Source organism: Sinocyclocheilus rhinocerous, unplaced genomic scaffold, assembly GCF_001515625.1.
Source record: "Sinocyclocheilus rhinocerous isolate Xijiao unplaced genomic scaffold, SAMN03320098_v1.1 scaffold3117, whole genome shotgun sequence".
NCBI lineage: Eukaryota > Metazoa > Chordata > Actinopteri > Cypriniformes > Cyprinidae > Sinocyclocheilus > Sinocyclocheilus rhinocerous.
In genome coordinates, this window is record NW_015629109.1 from 644909 (window position 1) to 666171 (window position 21263).

Consider the following 21263-nt stretch of genomic DNA (forward strand, 5'->3'; position numbering starts at 1 on the left):
GTAGGAGCAACAGCCATGTGGGCAGCGCAGTGTCATATGCCATAGTTGTGCTCAAGGTGTTTGTCACAGCTCCAGACTTATTATTATTTGTTCATTAATGACGTCATCAGCGACTAGTCGACTTCGACTCGACTTTCATCACATAAAAGTCGACTTCAAAAAATCAGAAGTCGTTCAACCCCTAGTTCACAAAATTGTTCAATCTAGTCACAGAAGTTAACAGCAGACTGGGGGAGAAGATTGCAAATAACAACTTCAATTTTAGTCTGTTCCTCACTTTTGTTAAAAAGTCTGGGGTCAATAAGATTTTTTTTAATGCTTTAATGCTCTTATGCGCAACAAAGCTGCATTTATTTGATAAAAAAATACAGTAAAAATGAAATACTATTACAATTTAAAATAACTGCTCTCTTTTTAAATACATTTTCAAATGTCATTTATTCCTGTGATGCAAAGCTGAATTTTCAGCATCATTACTCCACATGATCCTTCAGAAATCATTCTAATATGCTGATTTGGTGCTCAGGAAACATTATTATTATTAAAAACAATTGTGCTTAATATTTTTGTGTAAACCATGATATATTTTGTTTAGGATTTTTTTTTTTTTTTTTGGCTGAATAGATTTTTTTGTAACATTATAAAATGTATTTACTGTCATTTTCTTCAATTTGATCTATACTTACTAAATAAAAGCATTAATTTCTTTCAAGAAAAACAATTCTGGCTGACCCCACACTTTTGAACGTTAGTGTTAGTTACATATACTACTTTTATTATCCTTTTATGATGCTTTTGCATCCTTTTTGAAGCTTCAAAGCCTCTGTTTACATTCATGGCAATTGTATGGAAAAGAGCGACCAGTTCAGTTCCTCAAAAAAAAAATCCTCTTTTTGTGTTAAACAGAAGAAATCATACGGGTTTGGAACGACTTGAGAGAGTATAATTTTTGGGTGTACGAATCCTTTAAACATTCTTTTATTTGCACACACATTCTGAACTAATAATAATACTAAAGATTTAAGAAGTATAGTGGTATAAGCAATGACCGAATCCAGATCCAAAATCATACTCACAGCCGCACAGATGGCCTCTAAATGAAGACATTCCACTTTCTGAGTCATCTCTCTGTGCCTGAACCGATACCAGCCATCAAAGTTTGGTGAACGGAAGAAACGCCTAAATGCCATATATAAACATTTATTATAAGCACGATTAACAGGAAGTTTCAGTCTTTAGTTCCCGAATGTCCTGGGCTGTGTTTCTCATCAAAGGAGCATAAGCCTAGATAGATTGTACAGATTATTGATGCCAATGGGTTCATGATGCTTTTGGGAAAAGCAGCCCTGGCATGTTACCTGTACAGGCCTGTCCAATCTCCTTTCAGAGTTAGTTGTGGCCCTGCTTGCTCCAGGGTCTTCATGAACTCATCCTGACTGAAAGACCGGATCTGAGGAGGGGTCTGAGACATACATACACAACCGTTTCATTGCCACTTGAATCCCAAGACTTCACTTCATATTTGAGGTCCAACATAATCAATGGAAATGGCTTATACACATCTCCTTAATCTGATTTACCAACCTTCCACGGAGACATAGATCTCTGTGGCGGCATGAGGCTTTCCAGATACCGTTCCTAAAGAAAAGAATAGGTGCGGCGCTCAATATTGCTTAGTGAATGAAATGAAACAGTAAAGCTGTCATTAAGCTCTGAACAAAGGTGCAAAAATGTTTTTAAACTGGTTACCAGCGGAAGAATGAAACTCTGCGTTTGCTCCAACAGATGCCGCCTCAAAATGGCGCTCTGAACCTCTGATGGCCTTTTTTTCTGGATACCCTAAAAGTAAAAATGAAAAACCAAAGCAAGGAGTTAGACGTAATTTTATTTTTAACTTAAATGTCATTTTTCAAGAATGAACATTTGCAGCCTACCTTTAAAAGTCGCTTGATGAGGGCTTTATCTTTGTGTAGAAAGGTCTTGTATGCTGTGTATATGCCTTTATGGTATAAGAGAAAGAAAATTATATATATATATAATATATATATATATATATACACTCACGTTATTCAGCACATAAGATTACTTGCGTACCTGTTTTAGTATCCAGTGTTTTTAACTTTGCCAGTTTCTTGACCTTCACTTGCTTTGGTAAATCACCTGCAAAGAAACTCCATTCAGACCTCTCTCGTGCAATATACCAAAATCTGTTGCATATGTTAAAAAAAAGGGCTGTCAGATGAGCCTTGCTGCTAAAATGGAGCATAATTTACCAGACATCTTCAGGTCTCCGAGGCGAATAATGTGTGGCCAGCACTGAAAGGTCTTTATAAAGAAAGGGTTTGTGACACCAAGTATCACATTGGGCCTGAAAGACGAAAATAGACTGAAGAGTCATATCCTGCCCCACAAATGTTGTTTTGCACATGTAGCTCACGTTTAGACCAAACCTAAAGGTGCATTTTTGAAGAATATCATGGCTGCTGTCAACTACTAAATAACAAAAAGCGGTCCATACATTTGTGTGCTATATTTTAAAGCCATGATAGCTTTGCCGGAGCAACAGAACAATGCCTTTGTGTCATTTTGCAGTTTGACAGTTCCAGTCCCCATTCACTTTCATTATACGAAAGAATGACTTAGATAATTTTTCAAAAATTAATCTTTTGTTAAAGAAAATCATGAGTCATTGAAAATTGAAAATCATTGAAAATTGAAAATCATTGGAAAGACATGATGGTCAGTAAACAATTACAGAATTTTTAAAGAAATGATCCTTTAAAGAGAGACTTTAGGTGGCATGTGAGTTTTTGCTTACGGAGCCTGAGTCCTGGTCGTGTACTCCTTGAATTCACTGTCATGAATGGTGAAGTATGGTCTGTAATCACCACAGTAGTGCAGTGGGGCGATAGTGCTAAACAGTGAGCATAAAACATATCAAATATATGCAAAACTACACTATGTCCTATCAATTGTTAAAAACTGGTTAAGAAGAAACTATTTGTGTTTAAAAAGCTTTTGCAATTTCACAAAAACCATGTTAAATAAACATCCAAACAGTTCTGAAATGGTGTGGGGTTTGGAGTTTGCTGATGAATAAACATAGGCATAAACTCTAATAGAAACAGACCAAAGAAACGCTATCAGCTCTTATTGGCATTATTATAAGTTCCTAGCAATTACTTATGTTGTTTACGTGCTTCTGGAAGGAGAGCTTTGAAAACGCAATATCCATACCTGACCAGGGCCAACACAGTCTCTGAGGAGAAGGTTGGAGAGGGTGCCATAACAACCACAGGCTCTCCTAGCAACATGAGCTCCCAGAGCATCTGCACGTGAATCAGGACTGACTGGAAACATCTGATTACATGAAGGTCAATTAGGGCTGCTATTAGTGAGGGCTGTAAAATCAACAGATGGTTTAGTAATTACAGATAACATGTACAACCGGTGTAATACTCACTTGAAAAGATCCAACTCGTGAACTGATGGAAGAACCGTGGGGGCAGGGAGCAGATTCTGCAAAAATACAGCCACGTATTAAGCATATGTTAAAATAAAAGCATATGTGCATGATTGTCATAGTAAAATGAGACAGGCACCTCTGTTTGCGGTTGTCTTACAGGGCTTCCTGCTGGTGTTTCGACTTTTGAGGGAATTCTGACCTGCAAATCCAACATCAGCATTTGATCAACTGAATGGATTTAAAAAGGGTTTGGAAAAGAGTTTTTCCATCCAAAATCTTCTCACCTGCATCACCACACCAATCACAGGTAGGTTGAGTGTCTGTCCTGGTACTGGTGCGGGCCATTGCTCAATCTCATTACAGACTGAAAGATATTAACCAATATGACTGAAGATTTGAGATTTAACACTCCATAATAACTTGAGCTTTCTGTTTGATATTTTAAAAGCAGTATATGATTGCTGGCATGCAAATATTTGTTTCTTTGGGTGGTTTTCGTGTTTATGTAAATCTTTACTGAATTACCTAGTTGATTTATGTAAATACACATACACATATATTATATAAACACTACCATTCCCAATTTGGAGTAAGTAAGATTTTTTCAGAAAGTGTTTTGAGTTTCTCATGCTCATTTAGGCTGCATTTATTGGATCAAAAATACAATAAAAAAACAGTACTACTGTGAACTATTATTACAATTTAAAATAACTGTTTTCTAATACATTTTAAAATGTCATTTTTTCCTATGATGTTTTCAGCAGCCAGTCTTCAGTGTCACATGATCCTTCAGAAATCATTCTAATATGCTGATTTGGTGCTCAAGAAACATTTTTATTATTAACAATGTTAAAAACAATTGTGGTGCTTCATATTTTTTAGATATACTTCTGATGAACAGAAAGTTCAAAAGAACAGCATTTATTTTACTGTCATTCTTGCTGAATAAAAGTATTAATTTCATTTAAAAAACTCTTGACCCCAAACTTCCAAAGGGTTGCCTATGTGTGTGTGTCTGTAAGGGAGAGAGAGTGGGAGAAATGTGACCCTGGACCACAAAACCAGTCTTAAGTGTCAATTTTTCGAAATTTAGATTTATATATCATCTGAAAGCTGAATAAATAAGCTTTCCATTGATGTATGGTTTGTTAGGACAATATTTGACCGAGATACAGCTAGTTGAAAAGCTGGAATCTGAGGGTGCAAAAAAAACATTTATTGAGAAAATCGCCTTTAAAGTTCTTAGCAATGCATATTACTAATCAAAAATGAAGTTTTTATTTATTTACGGTAGGAAATTTACAAAATATTTTCATGGAACATGATCTTTACATCCTAATGATTTTTGGCATAAAAGAAAAATCTATAATTTTGACCCATACAATGTATTTTTGGCTATTGCTACAAATATACCCCAGCGACTTAAGACTGGTTTTGTGGTGCAGGGTCACAAATAGAGTATGTGCTTTACATAATAAAACAGAATTTTGTGGCAAAAAGATGGAAATAATCTGTTGTCTTTATCCTATTGTTACTGTAAGGACCTTTGAAATAACTGAAATCATTTGGCAAAGTGATATGGACATGTAAAGTGGTCAAGAGTGTTTTTTTTCCCCCAAGACAAGCTGGTCTCACCTGTCTCCAGACAAGGTTCTTGCTTTTCAAAGTACTCAGGAGCAATGACCTTCAGCAGTGAATGGAAAAGGTTCACAAACGGCAATCTGGACACCACCACCAGAGACTAGGGATATAGAAATACTGAAATCATTTACGGCACAAAACAGTCATTATTTCCAGTATATTATTTAACAACAAGGACCTTGACTAAACACATTCAATTAAAGTGTAAAGTCTAAATAGACTGGAAAAGCTCATTGTGAAAAAACAGAACAAGCATGTGTATCTTTCATTTCAGTTACACACCTTCTGAAAGTAGCCCCTTTTGACAGACGCATCTTTCACTTGCCTGAAATACACATACCCGTGCAAATGTGCATGCTCCTTCTGAAAAAACAGTACGGTCATTTACATGCACACCTTATTTATGGAATTTATTGGTTCAAAGCCAGGGACGCGGGAAGTAGGGGTGCTGAGGGGGCTGCAGCACCCCGTTTTCACATTCAAAGCACATGTCAATCAGTTGTGATGCTGGGAAAAGTCTTAATTCAGAGCAAGTCTATTTCTAACCTGCAGGGTCACAGGTGCATCCTTGTTGTACACATCCTCCTGTCCAAACCAAGAGCTACTGCGGCCCACCGACTGCCGCAGTCTGAAGCTGAACTGAGTGTCCCCGAGGCATCCTGGGATAGACATGCACTCGTGTGATTGAGCTGTAATGCTCATGTTTCAGCTGTTTATCATGAAAGCACGGATCAGATCAGCCTGTGCCAGCAGTCGCCGTGATTTTGCCAAGTAAGACATGTTCTTTTGTTCATCTTTTGTTGATCCAGGATCAACATTACTGTCCAAAAATATAGACTAAACCCAATCCCTACCCCTAAACCTAACCCTACCCATAATTTATTCCTAAAACCAGTGTGAAATAATAGCTGATTAACAAGGGTGTAGAAGCACCTAACCCTGATCGTAAGCCTAAAACAGATATTTCCTGAAAAGTTATCCCTCAATTCTGATTGGTTAATTGGAATGTTGTTCCAACAAGGATGTTGATCCAGGAACATGTTGTACTTGGTGAAATCACGGTCACCGTGCCAGCACATTACCTGAGTATGAGTCAGGAAACGATAAGTAACAGATGCTTGTTTTCTAAAAGACAGAAGGAAGCGAAGGGTTTAAGCACTTTAGAAAGAAATTAGTGTTTTGAAAATCGTCGTAACACATTGTGCTCTATATATTTATAATACTGCGGGAAAATAAATGAATAAATAAAATATTTAAATCAAATTCATCTTACCTCTTTCTCTGTGAGTTTGACATCATGAGGGTAAACGAGCTGATAACAACCGAAAGAATGTTAGAGATACACAGTGATGCTGCTGTTGCTGTGGTTACAGTGGTGATATTACAATCAGAACGTTTGCACTGTCACTGCGTTTTTTCACAATCAAATTTTTCCCCGCTTGTAACAAACACTTAAACAAACAATGTCAGATGTTGGTACGTGCACATCATTTGTGTACCTCTATGGCTTGTCCGAGCTCGAGGTCGAAGGTAACGACGCACACACACTCGAGCCAGGCAGAGAAGCGCGTCCACGGCACCGGTACCTCTGTGTTTGTCGCCGCAGCCTTTGATGGCCCTTCCAGAGCATCGGAGCTGTCAAATGGGTCCATTGTGACCTAAAAATCTATTTGAGAACCGCTTGCTTTTGTGAATGGTCGCGTCCTCGGTCATCGTTCAGGAGCCATTGAGGCTGAACAGCGCCCTCCCGCGGGGAGGAATGACTTAGTACTCTTAAATGTGACCCAGGACCACCAGTCATAAGGTTCAATTTTTTGAAATTGAGATTTATACGCCATCTGAAAGCTGAAATAAATAAGCTGAATAAATACGCTTTCCATTGATGTATGGTTTGTTAGGACAGGACAATATTTGGCTGAGATACAACTATTTGAAAATCTGGAATCTGAGGGTGCAAAAAAAAAAAAAAAAAAATAAAAATATTGAGAAAATCGCTTTTAAGGTTATTGAAATAGACTCACTGTGCCTGCAAAAAATTCCCGAAAAAAATCTTGACATTAATTATAATAAATTGTTTAACGCATTGGCCTAGTTTATTTTAATAATATAATATGACAACAAACTCCAATTGTTGTTGTTATCATCATCATCATTATTATTATCATTAGTATTATTATTTTAATCTACGTTCATCTTATCAAGGCTAGTGGAAATAAACGCGGGGAAGCGCGCGCTCGATTCGCAGGCACAGTGATCTGACAGCACGCGCACGCGCGCGTCTATGACAGAGTTTCGCCATTTTGAACACAAACATATGAACGATTTTTATTTTCCGATCCCCCTTTCCCTCGCCTTGCGCGTGAGCAGCCGAGATAACTCTGCGTAGTGACTAAGAGCAGAATAATTTTCAAAAAAACTCATTTATCGATAAGAGGCAACAGAAAAGCAACTTTAGTGAGGACGATGGCTCGCGCTTTGGGCAGATAGTTGAGAGGAAAACGGTCTCGTGGCAGCTGCGGGGTTTCACAGAGCGCGCGCGGGGCAGCAGCAGCAGCAGCAGCAGCAGCCCGTCTGAAGACACTCACAGCGGGGGTAAGCATGCATGCATAGCCTGTTTACATGCGCAGATAGCACTGCTGGGGCCGACCCTCTCTGCCGTACGCCAAACCATGCTTGTTTCGAAATGTTTCGCTTAGAAATTGTGTCGTTTTTATTCTCTTCAGATCGGAAGAAACTTCTGTAAGAGAGAGGTTCAGCTGAAGTTAGCCAGACGAGCTAGCAAACAAACCGAAAACATCCCATTCTTTAGCGTTAAATAACGCTTTACATCTCTAGCAACCCATTTTGAGTCATAAATGAGTGTTTGTTTGAGTTGTTTCGGTCGAGTTTGGGGTTGTTTTGAAAATACGGAAACCAGTTTTGTCGCTAATGTTAGCCGCTTATGCTAACGGTTGCTAGCGGGGCCCAGTTGTAAACATGCAACCGCCGAGATTTTCTGCTGAAACTGTTATTCTGCATTTAAAATCATCGTCCTATGTGTGAATTTAATAGTAATACGTCTTCTTTACCCGTCCTGACTTTAAAAGGTGTGAAAACTGCTCTGGTATGTCATTGACGTCTGTTGTAAACATTTGATTCAAATCATGTTGTCATTAGCAGCCACACGAGTAATTCATAAGTTCAACCTCTTCAGCTATTTAACTATTGAGTTGTAAAACACGATCGTTCAGTATGACGAATGCAATCTCATTTGTAGTTTTGTAATGCAGGAACACCCCCTCTGGGGGTCCAGGGGTCAGGACAAATTGCTGGATCAACTTCCTAAGTAGGCAGCTTCTGGACAGGTGTGCAATCAATGCCAGCTTATTTGACCTCAGCTGCTGTCAGAGATCTCATGCAACATCCCCGCTCGTGTCTGCTGTGTGCGGCAGCTTATATTGTGTGCAAATGCTGCTGTCTGTTACTATTTTTGATGAATTGTAGAGCAGAGGCATTTGCTTTCCTGTGTAGAGTTCACTGGGGAGTTCTCTGCTTGTTATTGTTGCAGTAAGCTCTGCACGTGCACACAGCCATGTCCACAGAAAAGAAGGAAACAAGTCCCCTTGTCTATTTTTTTTTGGCCACTTTTTTTAAAAATGAAAGAAGCGCTTCAGGTTGCACAGCTGCAGATCAATGATAGATATTCTTTCCGGTATGTGTTCTCTGTGTCGTTTGTCAACAGATGAGTCTGTAGTGCTCAAGGAAGCTGTTACCAGCTGCTGTTTTGAGTGTGCCATATGCGCACGAGATGTGGAGTAGGTGCGCATTTCATTTAGGAAGAAAGTGCGTCTAGTAGCACCTTTTGTTTTAACTTCCTAGAATTTGGTCAAAATTTCAGTGAAATTTTGCAGGCAAAAAAGGTCCATTGTCTTTAGTTAATAATGTAGTGATGAAGTAGAATTAAGCTTTTTTCAAATCACAATGTGTTGGTCAATGCGGTAAATGTTAAACTTGAACCTCTTGCGAAATCTGCATGGGGGAATTGTTCGTCCTTATGGAATTATTACTGTATTTCACCCGCAAAAAAAATCACCGAACAATAGTAAACATGACTGCACTTAAAGGAAAAGTTCACCCCCAAAAATGAAAATTTGCTGAAAATGTATCACCCTCAGCCTCAGGCCATCCAAGATGTAAAAGAGTTTCTTCGTTGGAACAGATTTTGAGAAATTTATTACATCAATTGTTCACCAAAGCATCCTTTGTAGTGGATGGGTGCCGTCAGAATATGAGTCCAAACAGCTGATAAAAACAACACACTAATCCACGCAATTCCAGTCGATTAATTAATGTCTGGTGAAGTGAAAAGCTGCGTGTTTGTAAGAAACAAATTCATCATTAAGGTGACTTGCTCTTCATGTTCCAGTTGCCTCATGTTTTGTTTTGAGGGGGATGTGTTAGTTGGATGCTTTAAAGGTCCATCAATTATTTCTGTCCCCTTCCTTGTTCGTCTGTTCTCCAGGCGTTTTAACTTTAAACTGCCACTTCTGGACAAAATACGAGTCCATAATAACACTTCTTCCAATGAAAAACTCCATCACCTCTTGTCCGCTCACATCAAAATCCACCGTATATTTGTTTAGGACTGTTTTCGATTGTAAGCGGTGCTTATCTGTGCATATTTCTCTCTTGATTCAGACAAGATCACTTTTTGACTGGAGAAAGCAAAATGATGTATAGTGGAAGAAATGGTTGGAACTTAAAAATTCTTAAAAATGGATTTGTTTATTACAAACATGCAGCTTTTGGCTTTACAAGACGTTAATTGATGGACTGGAGTGGTGAGGATTATTGTGATTATTTATCAGCGGTTTGGACTCTCATTCTGACGGCACCCATTCACTGCAGAGGATGCACTAGTGAGCAAGTAATGTAATGCTAAATTTCTACAAATCTGTTCTGATGAAGAAACAAACTCATCTACATCTTGGATGGTCTGAAGGTGAGTACATTTTCTGCATATTTTCATTTTTTGGTGAACTGTTCCTTTAATGCTTGAAGTCTGATCTCAAGACTCATATTTATTTGTTGTACAAACCACTGTAGTGCCATTTAAGCAAACTCTTAAAATAACTGTTTGCATATCTGCTAGAGAGTCAGTATAGGGGTAAATTTGAGGAAGAGAGTGTTTATGTGCATTTGTTCACTGTTGATAAGGAAATGACGTTTGTACACTGCATTTTCAGTTCACGAGACCTTCCATAGTGCTGATTTTAGTCTTGCACAGTCTGTTGTGTGTTTTCTAGCTCCAAGGTCCCTAGACTATATGATGTAATGTGTTTTTATACATTGTTGATGTATTATACACACTTTGCATTATTTGTTACATTGGTTTAAAGTGTTTTTCACCTCTGCCTTATTATTTTTGAAGGGTTTGCATTATCTCGTTTCTTTTCCCCAGTGTCAGACCGTCTGAGGCGTGCGTGTATTCGAGGAAGGCCTGGTGGGAAGTGGACCTCATGCAGATTAATGCTAGGTCATTCTGTGCTGTCTGCATTCTGCCACTCAAATGCCTGTCTGCCTGTGGAGGAGGTGTAACTAAGGATTCACACGTTTCATCAGCTGGTAAAAATATATTTATTTAACAAATGCTATTAATGTCCCAGCGCTCGAATTCCTGAAGAGGCTTTATATAGGCTCACTAACAGATCACATCTCTTTGCGCAAGCAAAGCCTATCAGGCTGTGTGAAATGTATCGCCCAGGGTGTGATGCGTGGGTATCAGTCATCTTGTGGGAAAGGTCTGCTTTGTTCATGACCAGAGTTGTTAGAAAATCTTCACAGCCCAGGTGATTTCAATCAGTACTGAAAGAAGGAAAGTTGCTCTTCATGTTCCAGTTGCCTCATGTTTTGTTTTGAGTGGGTCCAAAACCTATTAGGCTGCCTAGTGCCTACATAGACAGCTGCTTTTTAAGACAACTCCCTAACCATAATAGAACTTCATAAGCGACTGATTTGGAACACAGTGGTTCTCAACCAGGGGGCCGGGGCCCACTAGGGGGCTTCAGCAAACCTCCAAGGGGCATTCAAGATCATTAAAAAGCATTTAAATTAATAAATTATTGCTAATATTTTAAAATAATCTAACTCTGAATAAAAATGTAACAATAACTGTTGTTTCATTAACAGCATTCTTAAAAATGTCTGAAAACACAACATTGTGTATACTCCTAGTTTCTGTTAATAAAAAAGTTTAAACCCAGGCAGCTTTGTCATAATTATGCAGAAAACTTAATATTACATGTTTATGTAGATATAACGGGACATTTGACTCAAAATGTTTAGGCAATTCTGCATGTCTACTTTGGATTTTTTCATTGTGTTTATCGCCGTCTCAGTCTAGGATCACCTTCTCTGCAATAGATATTTCTCCCTCACTTTCAAGTCTTCTCTTCAGGCCTGGGCTTCCTGCTGCAGCAGCCACCGCCGCCATCATGTTCTGGAAGTTTGACCTGAACAACACCTCCCATATCGACCAGCTGCTGGATCGAGAGGGAGTGACTCTGAGAGAGTTGATGGAAGAGGAGGATGTCCTGCAGGAGTGCAAAGCACAGAACCGCAAGCTCCTGCTCTTCCTCTCCAAGGATCACTGTATGCTGGAGCTGGTCACCCTTATTACGGAGGAGCCACCTTCTGACCTGGAGGAGAAAACTCGCTTCAAGTAAGACAGAGACACGGCTTTGCACATTATTTTGCTAGTTTTGACCAACCAGACACTGCAACATTGGCTCAGCCAATTGCTTGAGTTTGGGACAGGGTGTCTGCAGCTACATTTACTGTTGCCCTGGCAAAATTTCATGAGCAAAATAGGAATCTGCTCAATTTAGAGTTTTGCACGAGAGGGAAAAAGTTCCCTGTGCAGATTTTGCATGTGTTTGATGTGTTGACCAAAAGAAAGCTGCTTGGTTTAAGAGCTGGGCTTTATACATTGCTACACTTTTGACAGTAAACAGTGTACTTTTTAAGCTAATGTGACTGCACTTTAAATGTTCATTCACAGCAATTAACTTGTAGCCTAGATGTAAATATGGCTGGCAGTAAAAGTATTCCAACTGGTACTGAGAATTGCTAAATTATGATGGTAGGACATATGTGTTGTTCACTGGTAGCCCTGCATGTCTGGAGCTCCTGGTTACGGGAGGGCTATAAAACTGACTGTGAAGATGTAGAAGTGCAGAGAAGTGGAGTTAAATTGACAAATGAAGGAAGAGGAACAGGAAAATAGAAATTAGTGAGTTGAAAGGTGATGTGTAAACTCTTGTGTTCTGCTACTTTTATGTTTTAAATCAGAGTTGCTTTGTTTGTGAGGGTTGTGCTGTTTAACAAAATATATGAAAAAACTCATGTTCTGAAGGGTTGAAATCTATCAGGTTTAGCACTCTCTGTTGGGACCATATGGTTGGAGAGAGAGAAAGACATTAGAGTTCATTTAAAACTAATCATTTGGTTCTCTGTGTGTAGGAGGCAGAATCATTTGTCTTGAAATGAGCAAGCGGATTCACTCAAAAATGTATTTTCTCTCCAAGTATTGTGAAATGTTATTACATTGAGTGAAATATGTTGTCAGCAGCACTGATCCAGATTTTTTGCTTGGTGATATTTTTGTCAAATGCAGAATCCTGCAATAGGATATAATGCACTGCCGCAGAGTTTATAACCTTCTCTTGTGGCTCAGACAACACTGCACCACTGAGTTGACCAGTATTTACTTTAGTGCTATCTGAGTAACAGAAGATAAGTAGTGCTACAGAGCAACTTTGTTAGTTTTGAAATGCCTTCATTGGACCCTCAGAAAGTGCCTTAGTTTGTAATGCTAAAGGCCAAGTCACCATAGACCTTTTTTTGGCCTGTTGCTGTTTGATTGTGTTGTCACATGTTACTTGTAACTAATATAGACATTTTGATTTGTTTATCTAGGTTTCCAAACATAGCCTGTGAGCTCCTGACCTCTGATGTGGCTCTTATCAATGATAAGCTGGGTGGAGATGAATCCCTTTTGGAGAAGCTCTACCACTTTCTGGAGCAAGAGCCGCCCCTTAATCCCCTGCTGGCGTCCTTCTTCAGCAAAACCATCGGCAACTTGATTGCACGTAAAACAGACCAGGTACGCACACCTGATCCACACAACTCAGAATATGAACACACACTACATGGCACAAAGAAAATATGGGGGTTATTTGTTTGATTTGTTTAGTTAGTAAGTTGTCTGTCATTGCACATGCAGGTAATCTCTTTCCTAAGGAAAAAACACAACTTTATCAGTCTGGTGCTGAATCACATTGATGCCTCGGCCATGATGGACCTTTTGCTGCGCCTCATCAGCTGTGTAGAGCCTGCCCCCTTGAGGATGGAGGTCCTCAATGTAAGCACACTAATATTTATATATAAATGAGAATGAACAGATTTAAAGGGGCACTTATAAACTGTGTTCTGTTCAGCTATATCTAAATGCAATAACATGCACTGTGTGAATGTTTCCATGTGTTGTTGACTCTACAAGTGAATTTGGGGGTTATATGATGGTTAATCTTGTTCAAAAGCATTTTAGCCTGAACCATTTGTAGAAATTATGCCTTTAAGGAACATTAATAAGTGATTTAGTTGCTTAAATAAGACATTGACCTGCATTTAGCCTGACTGTTATCCTCCAAGCCGTGGCTGAATCCTCACTCATCATTACGGGGCTGTGATTCTAGTCTGTGAATGAATGTATTTGCAGTGGCTGAATGAGGAGAGACTCATCCAGAGACTCACAGAGCTCATGCACACAGGGAGAGATGAAGAGGTACAAAATATCCCTCACTCTGCTGAACTTTTCAACCCCAGCCCACATGATTTCAGTTATGGAAGTTTAAAAAAAAAAAAGGACATTCTTGTTGTTCTGCAGAGACAATCTAATGCATCCCAGACTCTTTGTGACATCATTCGACTTAGTCGAGACCAGGCCAATCAGCTGTCAGAGGTCACCGAACCAGACCCCTTACTCGCTGTCCTGGAGTCGTAAGTGCCAAATCAGATTAGCTAAGATCTCAGTCCTGTAACATAGTGGGCCATGTGTAAGAATTTACACACTCTGTAAAGACTGCTGTTTTTGTACAAAAGGCTGTTTATGTATCTCATCCGTTTATATTTATGTCTTTGTAGACAAGAGAATGTGGCGGAGCTTTTGAAGAACATGTTTGAAGGGGAAAGGACTGAAGCGTCTGTCGTCAATGGAACGGAAGTGCTTCTTACATTACTGGAGTCACGAAGGTCAGGGTGAGTTCATCCATTACAGGGCCTAATTAATCCTAAAATAAACAGCCATGCTTGGACGCTTGCTGTTCTTCCTCTTTTTTTATCTTTCTTTGACCTTCTGTTATCTCTGTGTCTGATGTTATTAGGCTGGAGGGTCTGATGGACCTGTATTCTCAGGGATGTGAAAGGTCTTACACTGTCAACAGCAGTATTTTACGTGCTATTGAGCCTCATCTAAAGGACTTCCAGCAGCTCCTACTGAACCCTCCTATGGTACCAGCATGCACACACACACTCACAAGCAACTCCATCTGGGCGTAAATGTCATCTCAGGGCTTTTGAACCACTTTTTTGTGTGTGTTAAGCTAAAGTTTGTTGCTCTTTTTCCAAACTTAAGCTCCCTTGCTGTGTGCATAACTAAAGTAAAACCTCATAAGTGACTGATTTGGAAAACTCTACATTGGTGTCACTCTTCACAAGAAGCTCATTGAGAAACTTACATGAGTTAGTGTTTTTTTTAAGCTAATTTACTTCATTAGGCATCAAAATACATGCCACACCCAAATATTTGAAGGAATCACAATTTTTCAGGAAAGTCGGTATGAAAATGCATGTTATTGATCTTAGTTCAAATGATTCATCCATGCATGTCATTTTTTTCATAATTTTTTGAAAATTTAAACCAAATGTCCTAACTCAGTCTTCCTGTGAAATGACAGACTTCTCTAGCTAAACCACGCCTCTTCACAATTGATTGCAAGCTCACATTAATTTTTGGGTGCAATGCCCACATCTCAAAATCCAGTCAGCAACCGATGGGCAGAACCAAGTTCCTGCCCTACATTTTTTTTCTTTTTCGATAATCTGTTGCACTCGGATGTACATTGCAATACGAAAGAAACAATCAGTAGCTACTTCGTTTTCATTGTGACTTTATTAAGTCTTTGAAGGTAACATAATATTGCTGTTGAATTTTGTGGAACAGCCTTCAGGAGCATCATTTTAATGCTGTAAAATGTGTCAGTCTTTGTTGGCAGCACAGTAAGTTCTGGAACAGAGCTTCTGTCTCAACAATCACTGTGCAATCCTGAGAGTGACAGCCCTCTAACAATGTGTCAATCTCCCGCCACTTGCTGTGGAACAGAGAAGTGCAATACTCACTACAGTGGGCGTTCTGGAGCAGCCCCTGGGGAGCGCCCGCCTTCATGTGGCCAGACTGGTGGCTTCTCTGCTGCAGACTTACGACCTCAGCATCTGCCAAGAGATCTGCAGACTCAACACCATGGACCTGCTGTTGGTAAATCACTTGCGCACACACATAGAATATCGCAGACTCAACACTATGAGTTGGCTGTGAGTGGGCGATCTTGTTTTTCATTAATTTTTTTCTCTCCACCTCTCTCTGGTTGCAGGATTTATTCTTTAAATACACCTGGAATAATTTCTTGCACTTGCAAGTGGAGCTGTGTGTGGCATCCATCCTGAACCACTCTGCCCACGCAGACCTCCAGAACCCAGGTCTGCAGAACCACGAGGAGAGACCAGCTACAGGCACAGGCAACCAAGCGGAGGAGGGAACACCTGGCCAGAACAGCACCTCAGACCCAGCAAACACGCCCATTCAAGATGCTCTTGTTGCCAATGTAGGTCATCAGCTTTAGTTCATATATTTTTGTTCATGACTGCTTCCTTTTGGTCCCTATTTTCATATTGACAGGAAACAGGGTAGTGGGCCTTGTTAGTGGTGCTCATGAATGCAAGCATCATTTTCACTACTTAACACGTATATTACTGTTCAAAAGTTTGGGTCAGACAGATTTTTTTTTACTATTTAGCAAGGATGCATAAAATTGATCAAAAGTGACCGTAAAGACATAAATAATGAAAAAAAAAAAATCAAAGAAATGCTGTTCTTTTCATGAAAAAAAATCTTACTGACCCCAAACTTTTGAACGGTAATGTATTGCACACACTTTGGTTCAGGTATTTGAATAAACCATTGACCCTAAGTAATGACCTTTGGTTCATCCCCCACCTTGAATGATATCTCAAGTCATGTGGTTTGTTGAGTAGAGGTGTGTCAGTTTTGTTTTCTGCATATTCTTTGTTATCCTTTTTTGACTGCCTTTTTTGTAATCTACGCTCTTTTGTGTTTCCTTTTTGTTCATTATTCTCAATGTCTGGCTGTTTGCTTTCCTCAGCTCTTCCAGCATTGCCGGCTGGTGCAAAGGATTCTGGATGCTTGGGAGGAAAATGATAAAATTCAGTAAGAGACTCTCATTTCTTTGTTGTCATTGATTTATAAGCATGTGTGATAGTCCCATGAAGCTCAACTTGAATCCGTCATGTCGTCAGTATGTTTGTTGTCTGTCTGTTTGTTTGTGCTGTTTTGATTGTTCTGATTGTATTTTCTCTACCTTAATCTCCAGGGCTGAAGGAGGAAGGCGAAGGGGAAACATGGGTCACCTGACAAGAATTGCAAACACTGTGGTTCAAAACCTGGAGAAAGGGCTGGCTCACTCTCAAATTAATGACCTAATTAAAGGTTTGTTGTGCAGGAATATGTCAAAAGAGCTGATGTTTATGAACTGATGATACCTGAGATCATAATCACTTGTATATCCACAGAGCTGCCAGAAGACTGCAGAGGCCGCTGGGAGAGTTTTGTGGGTGACACTCTGAGAGAGACCAACAGGAGAAACACAGTGGATTTGGTGAGGAAAGCATTTACACACATTTCATTGCATTGGACAGATGAATAATATTGGATAAGATATTTAAATAGCCAATATAATGATCATGTTATTTTTTTCCTTTTAAAGGGGTCATATGATGCTGCTAAAAAGAACATTATTTTGTGTATTTGGTGTAATGAAATGTGTTTATGCGGTTTAAAGTTAAAAAAACACATTATTTTCCACATACTATACATTATTGTTTCTCCTCTATGCCCCGCCTTTTTGAAACGCGTCGTAGAGAGAGTTACAAATATGTTCACTTCAATAGATTATAACAGTAAATATTTCAGAGATGCTAAGTGCTTCTTTATTTTCATAATAAAAAGATGTAACATCACTCCCTAATTGGTCAAAATGGCTTTAAAACCTTTACTTACGAGGAAACCAGTGATCACAGTTCATTTAACTTTTTTTAATATATCTTTTTTGTCACTTTCACCTTCATTAAGAGCATGTTACATGGTTTGATGCTGATTTCTGATTGGTTCTCATCCTGTGTTCCAGGTGAGCACCCATAACTTACACTCATCTAGTGAAGATGATGACATGGAGAGCCCTTTCCCCAATGATCTGTCCATCCAACAGGTAAGAAGCAACAAATAAATAGCCAGCATGAGTCTGCTTTAAACTCCTTACAGCTGATTGGCTAACATTTAAGCATGATTTATTTTTTTTTGCTTTCAGGCGTTCTCTGATTACCAGATTCAGCAGATGACCGCCAACTTTGTGGATCAGTTTGGTTTTAATGATGAGGAGTTCAGTGAACATGATGAAAATATCAAGTGAGTGCTGAAGACGTATTATGAAGAAATGTTTCTCATAGGGCTGCACTATTAATTGAATGCGATTGTCATGCACATCTTGTCAGTAAAGCCGGTTCTGTTATTAGTAAATCTCCATCACCTGCTTTCAGATGGAGTAGCATTTACTACACAGAGCCGTAGATCTCTGACAAGCTATGCAAAAAAATCGCAGACGATATAATCGTACGATTATGAAATCGTTTGCGATTACAGCTGTTTGCGTAGCTTCTCAGTGAACTACGGCTCTGTGTAGTAAATGAAAATACCACATTTAATAACGTTTTTACTCCAAACTCACTTCATAACGTCAGTCGAGTGTTTGAAATAAATCCTTCTGTGAGATGATGTGGCTTCTTACACAGAATAAGGCACTCAACATATTTCATAGTATTCTAAGCAGTGATAAAGGCTATGTCGATTAGCATTGCATTATAGATATACTTTATTATAATGAAAATTATAATAATAAGAACTCAGATAAACCATATATTGCCGTAGTCGTGTGTTTATTAGTCACGCTGAATCAACGAAAACATTTAAATCTTCTGTTTATTCGAGTCTGTCCTCGCTGCAGCCTGCAGCACGATGACGTAGCTGGACTATACTACGTAGTGGATATTTTACGTGCATGCGCTGTAGTAGGTCTCGAATAAATTCATATTTTTATTTACATTTTATCATTTTGCAGACGCTTTTATCCACAACGACTTAGTCTAACGACTTGGTATAAGTGAAGTCTAACGCAGTACATGTAGCAAGGGTTTTTAACCTACATTACATATCTAAACGATGACCTACATTACATTACAATGTAAAAACTTTAATGTCTAAATTCATCCGCGATGTTTTCGTCTATACCGGCAACTTCAAAGCACAGAGAGTGAGAACGAAAAATAATATTTGGTTCATGAACGAATTTTTGACAGAACTATCTATCTTGACTAGACTATCAGAGGAAAAAATAAAGACAATAGTTACACCCCATTTTTTTCATAAAAAACAAACAAAATTGTAATTAGTAGAGTTTTATTTCTAAAACGAATCAAACTAATAAAAAATAAACAGCTTGCATACCAAACTCTTTCATTCAAAACTACGTCATCGTTGCTTAAATAAAGTTTGAATACACTACTAGTTTAAAATCACAGTATAATATAATTTGTGTAAGCCGAAACACACCTATATCTCGTAATTACAGTTTAATTTATATTAAATACTAGCTTCAATGACAGCCCCACTTTGCGCATTAAAATCCAATACTGCGCATGCTCGTCAAACATCCAATACGTATTGGATCTGATCCAGCTACGTCATCGTACTACAGGCTGCAGCGAGGACCTCCTGGTTTATTCAGCAACTGCCGCGTTTCTTCTGTGGGGCGTATTTGGAGTTTCCGTGCAAGAGCGCCCTCTGGCCTTCAGATGGAGATTTACTACTGATCACAGAACCGTGCTTCACTGAAAGATACGCATGACAATCACAGCTTCGGTCTAATCACGATTTCGATTTCATTTCGATTTATCGTGCAGCCCTAGTTTCTCAGATCCAGTGATAAGTATTGCCATATATCAGAATGCTGCAGAGACATGCATTGATGTACAGTGCTGATATGTTTCTGTGGTAAAGATTGTCAGTATGATTTTTGAGAGACCTCTTTTAATCTTGCAGTGCTGCGTTCGATCGAATTGCTGAAATTAACTTCAATATAGATGCAGATGATCATAGTGTAAGTGTCAGCCACTGAAAACACTGTCCATTATTCAAATGATCACTTAGCCCTGCTGTAAGTGTTTTGATGGTTTATTCGGATTGTTGTGCTCTTTAGGCCAATTCTGCAGCTTTTGAGGCATGTTGTAAAGAAAGAATCCAGCAGTTCGATGACTGTGAGGAAGAGGAGGATATTTGGGATGAAAAAGAAATAAACTATGCAACACAAATCAAATCCAGATCGAGGTACAGCACATGGATGATATGCTTGAGGAAATAGATTCTCCTGTTTTGTTTATTGAATTCACATTCTCTATTTATGCTTTCCAGGTTCGGGGTGTCTCTTTCTTCAGATAGTTCACCCAAGAGTGCAGTGAGGAATGGGGGTGGAGGCTGCGGGTCGGCCTCTGAGGAAGAGGATGTTGAGGAAGAGGCCAGTCCTCAGCATTCTGCAGTGGCTCAGACTCAAAGTGAGTGCTACAACATCACCCACAACTCTGAATCTTTCAGATGAATTAGTTTATTGAACATTCTTTGTGCTTGTGTACAGATTCAAGCTGGACGGCGAGTTTTGGTGAGACGGAGGTGAGCTCCTCTAGCTCCTGGGGTGGCCCCCCTCAGCAGGGAGGTGAGGGTCCGCAGGACACAAGCTGGACCTCCTTCACTGAGTTCCAGCCTTTCAGCAGGTAAGAACACTCTGCTTTGAAGAAAGTTGTATAATGCTTCTTACGACACTGTTTTGGAATGTTTGTTAAAGTGAGGTAATATTGGTTGGACTGTGTTTGAATTATGGGAATACCTTTATCAGTGCTGATCCATTGACTTTTACATTACAGCACAGAGTCCAGCCAGACTGAGGGACATCCTCAACAAGGCCAAGAGAAGAACTGTGAGTATGCTGTATTTGAGTCTGTCTGAATATTAACTCTGTTAATACACAACATGGGAAGTAGTCGACCACCAACAGACAGTTTTCTGTCTTAAATTTACCTGATGCAGGGCTCTACGGATAGTTGTCTTTTTAGGAGCGCTTGTGCTCCTAATTTAAAAAATGTAGGAGCATGGTCAAAAATTTAGGAGCACCTTCTAATCAGTAATCAAAAATTCTGATAAAAAAATTAACCTTCCCATTACGAGGTGATATTTGACTCCTTAAAGTGATTTATAGGGAATTTTGTTTTTACCTTTGTAATGGCATTTTTCTAACTTTATTAAAAGTATGTCATCTTTTATGTCAAATTCAAAAAAATATATTTATAAGCTTTTTAACATTTCTAATTAAAACAACAGAATAAAAACAAGTAGAATAAGAATAAGTTACCAATCAAATGAAATCAGTATTTACTAAATAAATTTGTGCTACAGAGATGGCACAAAAGAACACACAAGTGGCTTGCATGTGTATTTTCAGACGTTTAATGAGGCTCAGAGGTCGCATGAGTGCAATTAAATTCATAAATTCATGTTGAGGTTAATGTTTTAAATATAACATTTTGAATATAGAAATGATTTAAATAACAGAAAAGAAACTTTAAAAATTAAACTAAAACTGCCTGCAGGTGGCGGCAAGTCACTGATTTTATCACTGAATCATTCATTCAATTGATTCGTTCGAACGGCTGAATCATTCAG

At 39.0% G+C, this 21263-nt stretch overlaps 2 protein-coding genes across 4 annotated transcripts in view; one reads left to right on the top strand and one right to left on the bottom strand.

Moving 5' to 3' along the window:
- dennd6b (DENN/MADD domain containing 6B) overlaps positions 1-6904 on the bottom strand; it is an 8113-nt gene extending 1209 nt beyond the window's left edge. Inside the window, exons 1-19 of the mRNA XM_016550674.1 lie at positions 6879-6904; positions 6607-6765; positions 6381-6419; positions 6190-6232; positions 5654-5766; positions 5390-5470; positions 5102-5207; positions 3751-3830; positions 3603-3665; positions 3464-3519; positions 3238-3360; positions 2819-2914; positions 2274-2368; positions 2095-2160; positions 1935-1999; positions 1750-1839; positions 1585-1638; positions 1359-1462; positions 1077-1179 (exon numbers count right to left, since the gene is read on the bottom strand). Of these exons, the coding sequence (XP_016406160.1) occupies positions 1077-1179; positions 1359-1462; positions 1585-1638; positions 1750-1839; positions 1935-1999; positions 2095-2160; positions 2274-2368; positions 2819-2914; positions 3238-3360; positions 3464-3519; positions 3603-3665; positions 3751-3830; positions 5102-5207; positions 5390-5470; positions 5654-5766; positions 6190-6232; positions 6381-6419; positions 6607-6759 (1530 nt within the window). The 5' untranslated portion in view covers positions 6760-6765; positions 6879-6904. The remainder of the gene's footprint in view (positions 1-1076; positions 1180-1358; positions 1463-1584; positions 1639-1749; positions 1840-1934; positions 2000-2094; positions 2161-2273; positions 2369-2818; positions 2915-3237; positions 3361-3463; positions 3520-3602; positions 3666-3750; positions 3831-5101; positions 5208-5389; positions 5471-5653; positions 5767-6189; positions 6233-6380; positions 6420-6606; positions 6766-6878) is intronic.
- A 467-nt stretch (positions 6905-7371) lies between these two features.
- The window catches only part of LOC107738817 (serine/threonine-protein phosphatase 6 regulatory subunit 2-like), an 18255-nt gene continuing 4363 nt past the window's right edge, over positions 7372-21263 (top strand). Inside the window, exons 1-21 of one of the 3 annotated variants that reach the window (XM_016550675.1) lie at positions 7372-7699; positions 10548-10711; positions 11544-11807; positions 13064-13250; positions 13371-13508; positions 13866-13931; positions 14034-14146; positions 14291-14404; positions 14530-14656; positions 15528-15680; positions 15796-16026; positions 16585-16649; positions 16813-16928; positions 17012-17097; positions 17626-17706; positions 17806-17903; positions 19593-19650; positions 19750-19877; positions 19962-20101; positions 20182-20317; positions 20468-20520. In XM_016550675.1, coding sequence (XP_016406161.1) covers positions 11581-11807; positions 13064-13250; positions 13371-13508; positions 13866-13931; positions 14034-14146; positions 14291-14404; positions 14530-14656; positions 15528-15680; positions 15796-16026; positions 16585-16649; positions 16813-16928; positions 17012-17097; positions 17626-17706; positions 17806-17903; positions 19593-19650; positions 19750-19877; positions 19962-20101; positions 20182-20317; positions 20468-20520 — 2317 coding nt within the window. In that variant the 5' untranslated portion in view covers positions 7372-7699; positions 10548-10711; positions 11544-11580. Of the gene's footprint in view, positions 7700-10063; positions 10089-10547; positions 10712-11543; positions 11808-13063; positions 13251-13370; positions 13509-13865; positions 13932-14033; positions 14147-14290; positions 14405-14529; positions 14657-15527; positions 15681-15795; positions 16027-16584; positions 16650-16812; positions 16929-17011; positions 17098-17625; positions 17707-17805; positions 17904-19592; positions 19651-19749; positions 19878-19961; positions 20102-20181; positions 20318-20467; positions 20521-21263 lie in introns of those variants that run through there. The other 2 variants (XM_016550678.1, XM_016550676.1) reach the window with 2 other exon arrangements.